The sequence below is a fragment of the Budorcas taxicolor genome, chromosome 1 (assembly GCF_023091745.1).
Source record: "Budorcas taxicolor isolate Tak-1 chromosome 1, Takin1.1, whole genome shotgun sequence".
Lineage (NCBI taxonomy): Eukaryota > Metazoa > Chordata > Mammalia > Artiodactyla > Bovidae > Budorcas > Budorcas taxicolor.
The window spans coordinates 121141306-121160581 of NC_068910.1; the positions used below are offsets into that span (position 1 = coordinate 121141306).

Genomic DNA, 19276 nt, shown 5'->3' on the forward strand with positions numbered 1-19276 from the left:
AGGAGCGAGAAACACTGGGTCACACTCTGCACCCCTAAATGGCTCTACAAAGTCTAAAGAGTCAACTCTCAGTGTCTGTTAAAGTTATCTAAGCTATTTTTCTTCACTAAAACTTTCATAAGTGACATTTGCCAAACATTTACCACCCCTCTCCCCTAAACATAAGTTTACATCTGTTTGGACTCTCAAGCCTAATTTGGAGAAATTTTTCCCCAGTGGAATCTCTCTCTTACAACATTAAATAATACTAGTAACAAGAGCTATAATAACATTTATGGGACTTTTACAGTGTGCTAAGTACAGGGATTAACTCATTTAATTCTCTCAAGAGCACTATGACATAGGTTGTCATTATTATGCTCATTTTACAGATTTGAAAACTGAGGCTTTCCCAGGAGAACATTGCCAGTGAGTGGTATGGCTGTCACAGTCACAGACTGTCACCTCCCCAGACTTCCCCCAGTTCTCAATGCTTTTCCAGGGCTGTTCACACATCTTGGTGATTTTCACAACCAGAGTCATAGATATTGCTAACAAAAACACTTTGGCTTTATTTATAATACTCTATTATCATAGGTTTTCAGAGGGTTAGCTGAATAGGAGACAGGGAAGATCTGTGATTGGCCCTTTGAATATGAAGATTTGGGTAAGGTTAAATTTTGAGCTGAGTTGGTAAACAGGTTATAGTTTTATAATTTTGTACATAGATAGGCTGTGCATATATTGCATACTAGATCATTTAGAAATTTACAGAGAAACAGGTAATTTCAGGAGTAATGAATCACGTGGGCAGTGAATTTCTAGCACAGAATAAAGCTCTGTTATAGTTTTAAGCGTGGGCTAATCAATATCACGGTAATCCAAGCCTATGCTCCAACCAGTAATGCTGAAGAAGCTGAAGTTGAACGGTTCTATGAGGACCTACAAGACCTTTTAGAACTAACACTGAAAAAAGATGCCCTTTTTATTATAGGGGAATGGAATGCAAAAGTAGAGAGTCAAGAAACACCTGGAGTAACAGGCAAATTTGGCCTTGGAATATGGAATGAAGCAGGGCAAAGACTAATAGAGTTTTGCCAAGAGAAAACACTGGTCATAGCAAACACCCTCTTCCAACAACACAAGAGAAGACTCTACACATGGACATCACCAGATGGTCAACACCGAAATCAGATTGATTATCTTCTCTGCAGCCAAAGATGGAGAAGCTCTATACAGTCAGCAAAAACAAGACTGGGAGCTGACGGTGGCTCTGAGCATGAACTCCTTATTGCCAAATTCAGACTTAAATTGACGAAAGTAGGGAAAACCACTAGACCATTCAGGTATGACCTAAATCAAATCCCTTATGATTATACAGTGGAACTGAGAAATAGATTTAAGGGACTAGATCTGATAGAGTGCCTGATGAACTATGGACAGAGGTTCATGACATTGTACAGGAGACAGGGATCAAGACCATCCCCATGGAAAAGAAATGCAAAAAAGCAAAATGGCTGTCTGGGGAGGCCTTACAAATAGCTGTGAAAAGAAGAGAGGCGAAAAGCAAATGAGAAAAGGAAAGATACAAGCATCTAAATGCAGAGTTCCAAAGAATAGCAAGAAGAGATAAGAAAGCCTTCCTCAGTGATCAATGCAAAGAAATAGAGGAAAACAACAGAATGGGAAAGACTAGAGATCTCTTCAAGAAAATTAGAGATACCAAGGGAACAGTTCATGCAAAGATGGGCTCAATAAATGACAGAAATGGTATGGACCTAACAGAAGCAGAAGAAATAAAAAGAGGTGGCAAGAATACACAGAACTCTACAAAAAAGAGCTTCATGACCCAGATAATCATGATGGTTTGATCACTCACCTAGAGCCAGACATCCTGGAATGTGAAGTCAAGTAGGCCTTAGAAAGCATCACTACGAACAAAGCTAGTGGAGGTGATGGAATTCCAGTTGAGCTATTTCAAATCCTGAAAGATGATGCTGTGAAAGTGCTGCATTCAGTATGCCAACAAATTTGGAAAACTCAGCAGTGGCCACAGGACTGGAAAAGGTCAGTTTTCATTCCAATCCCAAAGAAAGGCAATGCCAAAGAATGCTCAAACTACCACACAATTGCACTGATCTCACATGCTAGTAAAGTAATGCTCAAAATTCTCCAAGCCAGGCTTCAGCAATACGTGAACTGTGAATTTCCAGATGTTCAAGCTGGTTTTAGAAAAGGCAGAGGAACCAGAGATCAAATTGCCAACATCTGCTGGATCATTGTAAAAGCAAGAGAGTTCCAAAAAAACATCTATTTCTGCTTTATTGACTATGCCAAAACCTTGACTGTGTGGATCACAATAAACTGTGGAAAATTCTGAAAGAGATGGGAATACCAGACCACCTGACCTGCCTCTTGAGAAACCTGTATGCAGGTCAGGAAGCAACAGTTAGAACTGGACATAGAACAACAGACTGGTTCCAAATAGGCAAAGGAGTACGTCAAGGCTGTCTATTGTCACCCTGCTTATTTAAGTTATATGCAGAGTACATCATGAGAAACGCTGGGCTGGAAGAAACACAAGCTGGAATCCAGATTGCCGGGAGAAATATCAATAACCTCAGATATGCAGATGACACCACCCTTATGGCAGAAAGTGAAGAGGAACTAAAAAGCCTCTTGATGAAAGTGAAAGAGGAAAGTGAAAAAGTTGGCTTAAAGCTCAACATTCAGAAAATGAAGATCATGGCATCTGGTCCCATCACTTCATGGGAAATACATGAGGAAACAGTGGAAACAGTATCAGATATTATTTTGAGGGGCTCCAAATCACTGCCGATGATGATTGTAGCCATGAAATTAAAAGGCACTTACTCCTTGGAAGAAAAGTTATCACCAACCTAGATAGCATATTAAAAAGCAGAGATATTACTTTGCCAACAAAGGTCCTTTTAGTCAAGGCTATGGTTTTTTCAGTGGTCATGTATGGATGTGAGAGTTGGACTGTGAAGAAAGCTGAGCGCCGAAGAATTGATGCTTTTGAACTGTTGTGTTGAAGACTCTTGAGAGTTCCTTGGACTGCAAGGAGATCCAACCAGTCCATTCTAAAGGAGATCAGTCCCGGATGTTCATTAGAAAGACTGATGCTAAAGCTGAAACTCCAGTACTTTGGCCACCTCATGCGAAAAGTTGACTCATTGGAAAAGACCCTGATGCTGGGAGGGATTGGAGGCAGGAGGAGAAGGGACGACAGAGGATGAGGTGGCTGGATGGCATCACCAACTCGATGGACATGAGTTTGAGTTTGAGTAGACTCCGGGAGTTGGTGATGGACAGGGAGGCCTGGCGTGCTGCAGTTCATGGGGTCGCAAAGAGTCGGACACGACTGAGCAACTGAACTGAACTGAATTTAAATTATATCAATCAACAACCAACACCCCTAAAATTAGGATGGAAAGAGACTGTGATGACATGTCAGAAAAAGGGCTCATGTCATCAATTTGAATTTCAGGGCTTCCTTGTTCCACTTTCTTTCCCAAAGGTTTCCCTGCCATGCCTCTTAAAAGCTGAACAAAGAGATCTCCAGCAGAGCCTCAGTTACCTCCCCACTGTTGGAGCATGCCACACTGGCGGTTAAACTTTAAATATTCATTATGTAGTGAGCTGCCTTGCATGTAACCCCTAGAGTATTTTATTACCATAATTTAATGGCAAGAAGTGTACAACCATTCAGTCACATTTCATTTACTCCATATGCAATTACATCCCAGCTCACAGGTATGTGCTGGTACATTAGTGGCTATGGGTTTTGAAGGTACAGTGAATGAGAAGATTTCATCTACAACTTGGCAGTATTTAGAATCTTAATGAGAAGGTAAGAATATGTGACATTAGTAAAATATAAGACAACTGATATACAATTATGAGACAAAACTGCCTCAAATGTACTGTATGAAGAAAAGCGTTTGTAAGCCATCAGTTGAAAAATAGTATGTAGTCTAAATCTACATCCCGGGGCCCTTGGAAAAGAATGATCAAAATAAGAAGAGGTCAATTAAAGAATAATTCTTACAGGAAATGAGATTTTAAATCTGAGTCTCGGGAGAAAACTGGCACATGAATTGCTGAGCTGGAGGGAAGAGTATCTCAGATGGGAAATACAGCAGAATGAGGTCGGGAGTCTGATGCCAAACACAGGCCCCGGGCAAGCTGCTGCCCCTAGAATTCTGTAAAAGGAGTCCTGGTGTGCTAGGCCAACCTCCTACTGTAAACAGAAATGACCCCTCTGACCTTCAGGATCAGATTACTTGAGAGGCTCCTGAGGAAAGGCATAAAGCCCCTTTTGTAGAATGTGTCCTTTTTGCACATTCTCTAAGGCAGAGTAAAGAACGGCACTGTCCTTTCAACCCCTGACCCTCTGCCCAGGGGCCAGGAGCACAGGAAGTGGTCTGACGGGCCATGTTGAAGGATCATGCAGCTTTCTGCCTCTCCTCACACAGCCAGCTCTTCACCCTTATGGATGTTGGAGACCCCGGCCTTCCAAACAAACCAGTTACAACGCCAGCAGGAAATCCTCCCCAATCTCCCAGGCAATCTGCTTACGATGAGCCTGTGATTAACCTCATTAACACATGTGTTTACCACGGACATCATTAGTAGTCAGTCAGACATTACTCAGAGCCATTAAACACAAGGAGAACAACCATTAGTCTGTTCAGTGCACGGAGCCTGGCGCTCCCTTGCTCCAGGCCTTCCAGAGCAGTTAGGCTCCTTAGTCACCAGCTGAATGTGCCCCGGAAACAAGACCCACATTCAGAGTCTTGCCCTTGGGTGCCTGGAGGATTATGCTCTCAGGCCAGCTATCCAAGGATTGCAGTCCAGGGAATGTAAATACACAGGCTGGACTTTCCCTTAGGAAAGAATCCCTGCCACCCAGGAGGAGAGGAAATACACTACTCACCTCGGTTCAATTCCTGGGTCAGGAATATCTGCTCGAGAAGGGATGGGCTACCCACTCCAGGATTCTTGGGCTTCCCTTGTGGCTCAGCTGGTAAAGAATCCGCCTGCAATGCAGGAGACCTAGGTTCGATCCCTGGTTTGGGAAGATTCCCCTAGAGAAGGGGAAGACTACCCACTCCAGTATTCTGATCTAGAGAATCCCATGGACTATGCTGTCCATGGGGTCACAGAATTGGACATGACTGAGCAACTTTCACTCACTCACTCTGGAAACCTAAGTAGCAGAGCTCTGGACTGGGATAATCCCTGTCTCTCAGCTGCCTTCAGAAGCTAATTAATGCTGCAATGTAGCTTGCTAATTATTTTAGCAATATTGCTAGTATCACCACCATCCTGAGAGGGCCCAATGAAGACGCATCCCCTACTCGAAGTTTTCCCTGTCCTCTGCAGCTCCTGCTCTCCCTTCCTCACCTGGCAGATTTCATTCAGAATCAGCGCACACAACTGAAAACCTGAGACCTCTCAGATTAGCTCAGTGTGTCGATCTCAACCCAAGGGTTCAGGGTCAATTCTGTGAGCATAGGAGTCATAACTTACACACAGGACTAACCACAGAGGTTCTCCACCTGGGGTCCAGAGATTCCCAAGGGAAGAGGGTCAGGGTAGAATTGAAGAAGTCCGTGAATTTGGATGGTAAAAGCACTGCTTGTTTACTTTTAGCCTCTAACTGAATATCAGCATAACCACTGATAGGAGTGTGGCTCATGAATTGCCCTCCTTTGTTTCTTCTGAACGTTTCAGGTTCTTATCTTCTATCACTGTCCCTTCTACAAGCAATACCCCTTCCTATGGCCTGGAAAGAAGATCCCAGCACCTTGGGCCAATACCACGAGTGTGCGCAAACTCATCCTTTTCTTGGAGACCACACTGAGTGAGCGCCCCCCCCATGGCTCCTTCCACGTGTCTCAAGCTATCCTCACACCCAGAGTGAAGACCATTGCCCGGGGCCTGGTTGGCGGCCTCAAGAACACACTGGTCCACAGGTAGGAATGAGCTTCCTTCCCACAAGTGAGCGTTAAAAAAAATCTCTTTATCTTGATTTTCTTCTGAATAAACAGCAGTAAAACTGTATACTTTGAAGATTTAAAATAACAAAATTCCCAAAGCGTAGTATTTGAAAAAGCTGTGCACTTGAGGTGACCTACATGAACCGTAGCCAGAGGATCTCTAAATAAAATATTCTGTTGAAATACACATATCATACCATGAATACTCTAAATTTCAATATGCAAAGCACTTTCAGCCACCAGCAGTCTGCTCCTGTTCACGTCGGGCTTGCAGTTCTGTCTTGTTCTTGCCCCTGCCCTCGAAGCTTCCCAAGCACTCATGCTCTTATGAGGCATTAAATGAAGCTTCTGGGCCAGGTGCTAGTGATTCAGAGGTGGCCCACCCAGGAGTAGGATGTCCTTCTCCCTTCCTTAAGTGACAGTCCTAAGAAGCAGCTCGGGATACCGCCCACCATGTCATAGCTTCAGATACATCCTTGGAGCAGAATTGATCCTGACTGTACAGTTAGAGAGGAGAAGCTCCAGAAATGTTGTATTAAATGATGTTTTTTATCCTGGACACTGATAAATGATAGGTGTTGTCAAGAAAAAGGATGGCTTTTATATACGTACAAGTATGTGTGTATGCCTATGCCTCTGTATAAATGCAATGTTATAAATACATCTACCTAATAAGGCATCCCTTGCAGTCAGAGCTGAGAAAGTTAATATATTTGGGTAACAAGGGATATTTACAAGAATCACTTCATTCCCAAGTTCTGTTCTAGGTGCTGAGCGCTGGTGTTCAGATAATGAAAGATCCACCCAAAAACTGTGTCCCTGTCTATCTGGGTGGTTTGGGTAGCGTGACTTCCTATAACAGGAGCTCACCTGGCAGTCATTTAGATAACAACCTGAGAGCTCCTGATTGTGTTGGCCATGAGCAGAACTAGAAACCCCTTTCTTTGTGTCTCCACTGTCTTCACTGAATTACCTGTACTTAACTTGGGAAAGAGTTTCATAAACCAAGATCAGGATTATGAACTTTCCTTTGTATAGTATATGCTCACATATCCATACCATTTCCTTATGCCTTTGGTAAATTTGTAGAGCAATATTATTTATTTACTTAATCAGTGATGAATAGGAGCTAGATCCAGAGACACAAGATGAATAATCTAGTCTCTGCCCCCACAGATGTACATTCTGTGAGGAAAAATAAACATGTAAATTTCTGTGTAACACTGAAAAAAGTGAAGTGAAAGTCATGTCCAGCTCTATGCAACCCCATGGACTGTAGCCCTCCAGGCTCCTCTGTCCATGGGATTCTCTATGGTGAAGTCTGTGCAGAGAGTTGTACTTACATGGGAGAGGAAGTCTTTAAAAATAAAGATTGTTTTATCTTATTAGCCCGATATATCTTAGTCCCCAGAGGAGGAAATGGCAACCCACTCCAGGATTCTTGCCTAGAAAATCCTATACACAGAGGAGCTTTGTGGGCTACAGTCTATGGGGCTGCAGAGTCAGACATGACTGAGCACACATTCCTTGGAAATTCACATGTCAAAATCGTAACCCCCAGTCTCTCAGAATGTGGCTCTATCTGGAGAAAGAAGCTTTAAAGAGGTAGTTAACTTAAAATAAGGCCCTTTGGGTGAGCCGTGACCCAATCTGATGGGTGTCCTCGTAAGAGGAGGAGATTAGGATATGCAGAGACCCTGGGGATGGGTGTGCACGGAGAACAGCCCCTGTGAGGACGCAGGGAGGTGGCTGTCTGCAGGTCAAGGAGCAGGCCTCAGGAGAAGCCAGACCTGCCGACACCTTGATCTTGGACTTCGGACCTCCAGAGCTGTGGGGAAATAAAGTTCTGGTGTTCAAACATTTTCTTAACAGCAGCCCTGAAAAACTAACACAGTCCCTTTACAACAGGCTGCCTTTGACACGTTTCCTGAGGACTCACTCTGAGCTGTGGTTTTTCTCACCAGTTAAGTGGGTTTAGTAACACCGCACAAGATTATGGAGTCTTAACAGGAAAGTGCCTCCCACAGCGCCTGGCCCAAAACAGGCCTGCCAAGCCCATCCCCACAATGGACCAGCATTGCTCTCAGTGGGTAGAAAGCCAGAGGGACGTTTCTGAGCTGCTCTGCAGCCTGTGAGATTCAGTGCCTCACGGACCGAAAGCAGTATGTGGCTCAGCCGTCTGCACTGATCTCTTGGTAAAGAGGCCTTGGGGAAGGCTAAGAGTTAAGGAAATGAAGCAGCTCCTGCTCACAGTGGGTTCTGCATCCCCCTTTTTTTGTGCGCAATCCTGGTTATCTGATCCGTGCCCTGGGGAAGGCTGCCACGTGAACCCAAAGGTGACACGGAGCTCTTTGTTGGCTCTGGCTTGAGTCAGCCGACGTGCCTCCACCAGATGTTTAATTCTCATTTCCCCGTGATGACCAGAAGGTGGCACCTGCATTTCATCCTTAAATACAGACAAGCGGGTGGTTTTTTTTTTTTCCCCAAGAAGGCTTGAATGCATCAGATTCTGTGCTGCTGTGGCCTTCCTGTGGGCCACTCCTTGTTCCAGATCTCTGCCTCCAAAGGAAGACTGCATTTGTGACCCTCCCCTCTCAGGACACAGCATTTTGTGCTTTAGGAAAGTTTCCTACCTCCACCCTTAAATCTCTCTACTATGATTCCTTCTCCCAGTACTTACATTGTACTTATTATATCCCAGGCCCTCGTCTAAGCACTTTACACGTATTACTTTATGTGCCAACTTTATTTTGCTGTGTGTGCTGTGTCAAGTTGCTTCAGTCATGTTTGACTCTTTGCGACCCTATGGACTGTTGCCTACCAGGCTCCTCTGTCCATGGGATTCTCCAGGCAAGAATACTAGAGTAGATTGCCATGCCCTCCTCCAAGAAATCTACCTGACCCAGGGATCAAAGCTGCATTTCTCATGCATTGGCAGGCAGGTTCTTTACCACTAACACCACCTGGGAAGCCCCCATTACTTTATTTAATGCCCCCTAAATCTATATGAAGTATTATTATGGTCCCCATTTTACTGGGGGAGAGACTGAGCCACAGAGACTTTGAATAGGTTATAGTCAAATCAAGGGTGTTACTAAGTCTTCAGGAGTCCCAGTTAAAAATGGAAGTACCCCTGTGATAGTGGCCTACTAAGTCCTAATCAGCTATGACTCTAAAAATGCAAATCAATATATGAGATGTATTTTAGCCCATGGCTGATTGTAGAGTCCACTGAACAAGGGAAGAGACCCAGAACTGATTGTAGTTGTCAGGATAAAAGGGAAAGAAAGAGAAAGACAAAATGCTGCGTGGCCTTGACAGGGTTGCCTGGGGGAGACTGAGGAGTCGGCTGTGTGCTCAAAAGAGGGAGAGCAGCTTCCCCAGAACAAGGAGCAGAGACGGTGACAACCAAGGACAGTGTTACCAAAAGAAGAGAAATGGGGCCATTGAGAAATAAACTCAGTTTATTTTCAGATTTTATCGAGAGAAAATCCTTCCTAAAAATACTCCGGTCTCTTAACCAAACATTAGCCCTGGTTTGTGTCTTCCTTGCAGCATCTTCAAGGTTGCAAGCATTTAGTGAGCTATTCTACCATAATGTAAAACTTAGTGCTTCGTTACTCCCTCCTCTATACCACCCATGGTGTTTGCACTTACTGCTAATAGGAACTATCACATTAAACTGTCATCATTTGTTTACATCTCTGAATTCTGAGCTTCTTTGGACATAACATTCTGGCTTTCACATAGAAAGTCCTCAAATTATAACATGAGACTGACAGTCTGTCTGTAAGACAACTGTGAACAAGCATTGGTCTGGTAAGAAGCCACACAGACTGCTGTCTCCATATGGCAAAAGTGAGCCTTGACCCATACTTCACACCATATATTAAAATTAACTTGAGATGGATCTTAGATCTAAACATAAAAGCTAAAATTATAAAACTGTTAGAAGAAAACAGGAAAATATCGTGTGACTTGGGAGCAGGCAGAAGTTTCTTAAGTTACAGAAACCATAAAAGAAAAAAAAAAAAGATAAACTCCATCAAAATTAAGGAATTCAGCGTACCAAAATAGGCCACTGAGAAAATTGATAAGCAAGCTACAGGGGAGGATAAAATATTCAAAAAGCATAGTATCCAGAATATATAACTTCTACAACTCAACAGTTAAAAGAAAAAGAGCAAAAGGGAGAATGGGTAAAAGAATTAAGCAGATATTTCCCAAAGAAGATACATAAATGGCCAGTAAGTACATGACAAACTGGTCAACATCATTAGTGATCAGAAAAATGCAAAGTTAAACACCATGAGGTAACTTTTCACACCCACTAGAATGGCTAAAATTAAAAGAGACTGATAGCATCAAATTTGAGAGAGAATGTGAAGCAACCAGAACTCTTACACTTTGTTCATGGAATGTACAATGAAACGACCTCTTTGGGAAAAGATCTGGAAGCTTCTTATAAAACCAAATGTAAATCTCACATATAATAAAACAACTTCACTCTTTGATATTTACCCAAGAAAAATGAAAATAAATGTTCATTAAAAAAGACTTATATAAAGATGACCATAACAGTTTTATTCATAATATCCAAAAACTGGAAACATCCTGTTTACCCATCAATAAGAAAGTGGATAAATTGCAGCGTATGCATACAGTGGAATACTATCTGGTGATTAAAAAAAAGAACAAGTTGCTGATGCGTGCAGTGACACAGATGACTTTCAAAACCATAATGCTGAGTGAAAGAGCTTTAAACACAAGAACAGAAAATGCATGGTTTATGTGTAGTTCTAGACCAGGCAAATTTAATCTGTGGTTAAAAGAAAATCAGTATAAGTATTGCCTCTGGGAGAGTGGGGGCAGGGTTCGATGGGGAATATGAATTCAGGAACTTTCTGGGATGCTGGTAATATTCTCTACATTGATATGGCTATGGATTATGTATATACATTTGTCAAAACTCAACTAGTGTTCACTTAAGATTTGTGCATTTTATTGTGTACAAAATTTATGTCAAAATAAAAATTGAAAAGAAATACTGAACCCTAGTTAATGATCTTCTTACTGAGGTATTGAGGGGAATGCTAGTGGTGCTAGTGGTAAAGAACCCACCTGCCAGTGCAGAAGACGTAAGAGATGCAGGTTCGATCCCTCGGTTGGGAAGATTCCCTGAAGGAGGGCATGGCCACCCACTCCAGGATTCTTGCCTAGAGAATCCCATGGACAGAGGAGCCTGGCGGGCTACAGCCCATAGAGTCGCAAAGAGTCAGACATGACTGAAGCGACTTAGCACACACGCACATATAAATGTTTGTAGTTGGAATTTGTCAAAAAATATAATATGGATTGATAGGGTCACAAAGAGTTGGGCACAGCTTAGCGACTGAGCATGCGCTGAGCACAATGGACAGATATGTGGTAAACAAATGGAGTAAAATGTTAGTGGTAGAATCTAGATGTTTGAGATTCTTCCTGTAAGTTTATTTCAGTGTTGCAATATGTTTAAAGTTTTCATGATAAAAAAATTTCATGGTTAAAAAAATTAAAGAACCCTCCAATAATTAGGCTGCTGCTGCTGTTGCTGCTAAGTCACTTCAGTCGTGTCCGACTCTGTGCTACCCCATAGACGGCAGCCCACCAGCCTCCCCGTCCCTGGGATTCTCCAGGCAAGAACACTGGAGTGGGTTGCCATTTCCTTCTCCAATGCACGAAAGTGAAAACTGAAAGTGAAGTCACTCAGTCATGTCCAACTCTTCGCGATCCAATGAAATGCAGCCTACCAGGCTCCTCCATCCATGGGATTTTCTAGGCAAGGGTACTGGAGTGGGAGGTCATTGCCTTCTCGGATAATTAGGCTCTTGATCTTAATTTTTCAAGGTCCTGTTGACATTTTTTCTCTTTGGTGACTGAGGCAAAGAATTTCCTCTTCCAGCACAGAAATTCTGAAAGTACAGGTGTCTGATGGAATAGACATCACTCTGTCCCTCAAAGAGATTATTTAATTAGACCAACTTGGAGGCAAGGGTGGGGGTTTGTGGTTTATACCTCTACTGACATGCTTTTGTTATATTAACAGAAATGTGTAATTTCCTTTTCTAAACACAATTCTCTGTTCTCTCTTGCCCCAATACTCTCCTGCATAGGAATCTTCCTGCCATCCTGGACTGGGTGAAGACTCAGAAGCCTGGAGCCATGGGGGTCAACATCATCACGTCTGACTTTGTAGACCTGGTGGACTTTGCCACGACAGTCATTGAATTGAATGACCTCCTACAGGAGGATAGAGCTTTGGCTAAATGTTGATTTAATTTTTTATTTCACTTACTATTGAAGTTGTTGATCCAGGCTAGAGTTCTGAAGGGTTTCCTATTGGCCCCTGGGCAGTGATGGTGAAGTGAGTAAGAGGATGGGACATTTTTTTCCCCTCCTCACAAGGTTATTTGGATAAAATTATAGGGCTATTAATTGCATTTTTCCCAAATGAGACTTTTTAAAAACTGAAGTTCAAGGGAAGAAAGCATGTTCCTTATGGTCAAGGTCAGCGTCTCCCTAATGGCATATGATGTTGAATATAATATGCAAATGGGGTCTCCGGTTTCCTTTGGGATGCTGAGTGTCCCCTAATTGGCCCAGTTCCCTGTTGTCTTCCAGGATGCTGTATTTGAGCCAGAGAGAAGGCTGAAGCAGAAAGGCATTCCTGATCCAAAGGATGGCTCAAGGCAGATGTGGACTGCCTTGTGGGGTGGCTCATTCACCACCCTGGGGCTCTGAAGGGAGAAAGGTCAAGCACCAGTTTTCTCTAGGCGTGTTGAATGTCACCACTTCCTCCCCAAGAGTAAGATGTATCTATCACCAAGGTATTTCAGCCACAAGCTGTTCTTGGCATGCTTGTGCTTGGTAATTGGTCACCTTCATTCTTCAGATAAACAGTGCATACTGTCCCTGGTATCAGAAAGATGTTTCCCATTTTTAAAACACTGATTCCTCTCCATTTCTTTGGCCCATTCTTAAAACTGAAAGGAACAACACTGGTGCATCTCTTCAATCTGAGGCCCAACAAGAGACAGACGTGCGTGTCTGCTGCATGCCATATTTCTTTGAGCTAACTCTGTAGGTCTCCCCAGACTGGCTGTCGGGCAAGTGCCTGCGTCATTTTGGCAAAGTCCTCTTTGGAGTGGGATCTTCCAGCCAGATTTTGGAATTGCATTTCACTACTGTCTGTCTAGAACTCGAGTCTGCTCTGTGGGACTCAACACTGACGGAAGACACCTTGTCCATGACACCATGGAGGCAGACACAGGATGAGTGGGAAAGTGCAATGGATTTAAGGAGGCTCCAAGTGAATGTGGAGCCATTCTGTAAATCCTTGAACACAAGACTACCTCGGGAACATTTAGGATGATGATATGTCATCCAGCGAGTAATACCCAGTGTCGGAACACTTCCAGTTTGTGTCTTGATTGTTCTACTCTCTGCAGGTTATTCTGAGCCTACTAATCACTGCAGGAGGGCTTTGAAACTCAAGAGGGGATTTTATTATTATTATCATTATTTTTTATTGATAAGAGGTGCTTAAATACAAAGAGCCCTCTTGTGTTTTATTTATTTATTTATTCATTTATGTATTTATAGATTAACTATCTTCAGTGCTTCTTACTTCAAGAGCAGTCACCAAGGGGCTTCCTGAACTCTTCTCAGCAGGCCAGATGGCCCTCAAGAGGACCGCGCATCTCAGGACCGTGAGTGACTTCTGACTCTACTGTAGAAGCTGCAGACATTCTGGTCCCCCAAGTCATGCTGGGGACAGTGTTCATGTATAGGTGTGGTCCAGACCTGAGACGCCTCTATCAAGCCACACACTGGAGCAGAAGGTGAAATGGGTCCTAAGGATCCCTCGGTTCCGGAGGAAAACCCTCTAGAAGAGGGATGAAAAGGAAGGAAGTAGAATGCTGGGCACAGAAGTGTGAGCACTTGAGTGTTTCTCTCCACTCTCTGAGAATCCCTAAGGAAGTGCCAGCATCTGGATCCTTAAAGCGGAAAGATAACCTGGAATCCTGAACAGCTGTGTGCATTTATACAGATGGTTGGACACCTCCCAGCAGCTTCCTCATCGTGTTCTCTGATGCTCATTGCTGGATTTTGCATGCTGCCTGCAGTGGGGGTGTCCGAGCTGAGCTACTGAGAGCACATGCGCCCCCCCCACCCCACCCCCCCCACCCCCGCCCCATGCTTGGTCTTCCAGCCTTTGTTTTGCTTAGAGTAATTTAAGCCCCAGCCTTTAGCTTCCACAGCTTGAGAGGTCACAACACAAAGGCTTCTGGGGAAATATGTCCCTTCTCTTGGACTTGAATCTCTCTCCAAAGAGGTTTCTGGGATTTTGCTATTAATTTTTTAAGGCTTTCTGTGGAAAGGCAGAAGAAACTGAGTGCTCTCGCTTTCTTAATCTTCCTCCAATTCTGATATTAAACTTCAGTGATAAGCTCTGAAATTCCCTAGCCTACCCTCAGGGTTTTATTTGTGTTGTCATTGTTTCATTTTGGTCTTGATCTTAGCACTTGGTCAACTGCTAAGGACTAGATCATTTCCTTTCTTTTAATACTTTGTTACTTGGCAAAGAGATACATGGAGGCAAGAGGAGAATTGTTCTGCTCTGTTTTATTTCAGCCTCAGCTTTGCCCAGGTGCTTGGTGCTATGAGGCCAGGTGTGTTGACAGGTATCTACACAGGATGCCAATGATACCCAAGGGCTGCTGACTGTTCAGTGAAATGTTTACTTGATTTTCTCCGTTAGTGTTAAAATATATAGTTGCACTTCACTTGTTTGTAACATTTAAGTGCACCTCAGTGTTCGCATGATAAAAAAGCACAGAAAACGGTACCAAGGTTGCATACATGGAGCCTTGCTCTTTGTGGAGGGGCAGATGCTCACTCCTCCGTGCACGCATTTTGAAATTCTGCGCAGGGAGTTCTGGGAGATAGGAGGAGGATTATTTACAGTTCATCCTTGATAAACACCCCTGAATTGGCAGAATTGCTGCCCTAAGACCCAGTTGCTTAATATATTGTAAAGGATGTGTGTGTTCTGCTCCTTGACCTCAAGTCAAGCAGGAGACTCAATGATGGGACCAACCGGAAAGAGACTTTAGGTCTATGGCTCCTTCTGCCACTGCCAACAAGAAAAAGAAAAAAACAATGGTGACCCAATCACATTTCTTGTTCTCACAAGTTCTGGGGACTTTTCAGGTCAAATAAGGCTATAGCATTCACTCAGGAGGAACTTCAAGATCAGAGAAAAAGCCACTTGACTGAGCCAAAGAGATCTTTAGTTTCACAAGATTTGGGGCCACGTTTATTCTGAAATGTATACTGAGTTTTTCTACAGTTCCCTAGACCACTTCCCACATAGCCACACTGCCATGGCTTCATGCAAAGGTTACTGTCTACACGTGCCACAGGAGGAAGATTACCACCCCTGTACACCCTCTGAACACAGGCATTCAACCTAACTACTAAGAACCTGAAATGTGGGGGCAGCTAGCTGTCTGTGGTTTGCAAAACAACAGACAACATCTCCTGTCAGAGTAGAGCTGTGTTCAAAGGCTTGAACTCTGAACCCTTTAGAGGTACCTGCGTGGTTTCATGGGTGCAGAAGGTATTCTTAGGACTAGAGGGCAAGGTCAAGATGGAATTAATGGAAGGAAGTGAACAATTATTGAGGATTAAATTTTAAATTAATGGCAGATCTAAGAGGGTTATGCCAAAAATTATATATTTGCTGTATTAGACTCTATAGTAATTAAGTTTAAGTTTCCTCCTCAGCACTGAGTCCAGACCCTTGAATTCTTAAGAACAGTTAAGCCACAGCCCAAACCCAGAATTTTATATAAACTCAAACAAAAGCACGAGAGCTGAGCCCAGGTAATGATCGTTCTTAAGAGTCCTGCTTCTAACATGACCTTATATTCTCATCAAACACATTATCTTTCTGTTCAAGAAGACAGTGTAGTGGAGCATTCTGGAATTTAATGATTTTCTACTTTCGCTTTTTTCCAAATCTTACAGTAAGAAAGTGCTGCCCACAGAGATGTTATTATTACATACAACCCAGCTGGGAGGCTTAGTGCCAAACTAAAGGTGGAGAAACAGAAGAGATTAAGATGGAGATTAAACTGCTGCTTTTTCTAGGAAGCAAAAGTCCTACACAAATTTAGACCATCTGACAGAATCTGTTCATGCTACGGCTGAAGTTTTTGTAATGTTCTTCATTGGCTGATTGCAGATATTTACTGTTAGGGTCCAGGGACAACAGAATGAGCTAATGATCAGGGCATGGCCATGAGAAACCACCCCCTCCCCCGCCCCCCACCTTGCAGAGAGAAGAAGCACTTCTGTGCTCAATCTGCACAGATTGGTTCTTTCATCTGGGATAAAGATGCTGTCTGCAGTTTTGCAAACCACAGTCAACTAGCTCCCCCCAAATATCATGTCCTTAATAATTAGGTTGAATGCCTGTGCTCAGAGGGTGCACAGGGGTGGTAATCTTCCTTGTTTGGCATGGGTAGAGAAATGCTACCTGGGTTCATTTCTCAAGAGAGTGGCTTAGGATGACAGACCTTGTCCATCAGTAGCACCTTTAGTGACCTGCAAGATGAGATGAGTGAGACTGAAAGAAATACCTGAGCTAGTGAGCTGAGCTTTGCTAAATACACACTAAAATAGTCATGTTATGCCAAAAGGGAGTGAATAAAAGTTGATAACATTAAATGCGCAGACTGATAGAAAATTTATTTTGTATGGTAGAGAAATGTCTGTCCCCTAACAGACATATTCTAAATTCCACTAACTTCCCTCTTCCTCATACTGCCTCCTATTAATTGCCACCAGAGCTTTGTCACTCACAGATGTTGCCTTGGGACACACAGGAGTGACCTGACTGGGTGATAAGTGGTTTAGCTAGAAACTTTACCTTTCATTCCAAACATAGCTCTTTACTGTTCCTGAGAGCTCCACTGTCTCCTTATCCCCTGGCTTCCCCAGCTTCTTACAGGAAATAGTGATGCTAACGGCACTGTCATCACTGAATTGGTCCTAAACCAGAAGAATACAATACAAAATGCTATTAACATTGTTGAAATAGCACAGTCTTAAGACACTGTAAAAATATTCTACGATAACTCTATCCTGCAGTGGATATAGTATTCTAGTCTTTACTCCAACAAAACTTGTTCTTCAGTTCAGTTCAGTCGCTCAGTCGTGTCCGACTCTGCGACCCCATGGATCGCACTTCTCAAATTTGTTTCTAAGCCGCATAGTTTGGATAAAATCTTCTCTTCACTGGAAATTCTATCTCACAGTCTACTGAGGCTTTCCATCAATAATGTAGAGGCAGTCTCCATCTCTTTGCCTCTCATCTCTGTCATATATACCACTGATTCCTCTTGTCTCCTGGTCATCCTCAATCAACTGATGATTACTGTGGATGCTGGCAAAACTTACAATAAAAAGCACATACATTCAGCAGTGTGCAAATGCACTCTGACCACAGTGGCTTTTGCACCTTATCCTCCTCCAATGCATTATTCTGCACCCCTACTCCCACCCCATCACTAGAACTTGACCTGATTGGAACTCAGAACTGGGGCCAGTATGCTTCATTCAGATAGTTGGGGCTTGCTCATAAGCTTTGAGCCCAGCGAGAAGCACAGCACTTTGAAAAGTTAAATAGGCCTTCCGTAGCTTTGTACATTTGCAGTTTTACACTTGTTATTAGTTTAGAGCACTAATAACACTTCAATCATAAATCTATGGTATCAATATGATAAACCTTAGAACATATTCTAGAAACAGTGGTACCTTGCTGCTATTATACTTAAATTCCTGATAGTAAAAAGTATTACACACAGATGATATGTGGCATTATTTGTACTCTGTATATGCCAAATGTAATACTTAACCTCACTGACTAGAAAATACAGAGATTGTCATAGTGAACGTAAGTCTCAGTCAATTCAGATGATAATGTGAATCTGATAAATTCTCTATTATATAATATATTTTGTCCTCTATGCTTGTTTTATATGACAATGCATGCTGTTTGCTAAGTAAAAAATAATAATGTTATACCAATTTTAAGGTTAGAAAATTTTGCATAGATGCTGCTTGACACTCTGAAATGTACTTTGTGGCATAATTATCTTATCCATATGCATTTCACATGGCTTTTTCCCCCCTAGGAAATAATTGTTCAAATATATCTCTCTCATCTTTCTTGTAACCTGGATCAAACTGTTTAATTCAACCTAAGTCATTGTAAAGCCAGATTACCTCATTTTAACTGTGAACAAAAGTTTAACAGCTATGATGACATGATGTTTTTTCTTGTGTTGTATTTGAACTACCTAAATAGGCTTAAACCTCAGAATAAATATAAAACTCTGGCAGGCCCTTTTCCTTTGTGCACAATTTATTATTGGTTCACTTCTAATTTTGTTTTAAAAAGTTACAGACTCAGCATCAATAAAATACCTGATTATAGTATATTAGATGAAGACCTTTTCAGCCTTGTCTCACACATACTGAAATTAACTGCACATGCCTGGGATTCCCAAAATGAGCCTTGCATGAAGTGTACACAACCTTATCACCCATGCTTTTCCGAGCTTCCCCCTCAGCACTTCAGCTATTTCTTCAAGGCTTAGGCTCAGTCCTCTTGACATTCATGCTCTCATCTGACTAACACCTCTGTCCCATGTTACTCTGAGTGGTTGCCAAATGCCCAGAAATAGAACAATGAAGAGATCATGTGTTTGTGCATGCAAAGAATAAATAAAAGTGGGCCTACAGTTTCTGTTGGCAGTAAAGATTTTAATATTTCCCTCATTCATAACTCTTCTTGATAGTGTATCTGAGGCCACTGAGTTTTGGTGAATTTCTCTTTTTGCCCTATACCTACAAAAATAATAGGTTGGATAAAAGTCCTGTTTATAAGTTTAACAGAGATCAAATTTAATTCTAAGTAATCATTTCTTGAAGTTGAATTTTAGGACAGGTAATTAGGGATAATTATATTTCTATTCAAGTTATCACAACAGTTAAAGAAAATAGTCATATTCAGAATTTTCTGCCTGTGATTTTAGTGATTCTTGAGTAAATCTACCATACTATACTTTGGTTGGCTTTGATAAGCACCATTTCCAGTCATTTCATTTGGTTTTAATAAAAAATGACAGAATGTAGATAGGACTGGGTCCAAACAGAAGCGA

The 19276-nt window shown here is 42.4% G+C and overlaps 1 protein-coding gene across 1 annotated transcript in view; it reads left to right on the plus strand.

The window, feature by feature from the left end:
* Nucleotides 1–14105, plus strand: part of PLCXD2 (phosphatidylinositol specific phospholipase C X domain containing 2) — a 53414-nt gene extending 39309 nt beyond the window's left edge. Inside the window, exons 3-4 of the mRNA XM_052643314.1 lie at nt 5740–5981; nt 12158–14105. Of these exons, the coding sequence (XP_052499274.1) occupies nt 5740–5981; nt 12158–12317 (402 nt within the window). The 3' untranslated portion in view covers nt 12318–14105. The remainder of the gene's footprint in view (nt 1–5739; nt 5982–12157) is intronic.
* The last annotated feature ends 5171 nt before the right edge of the window (nt 14106–19276 follow it).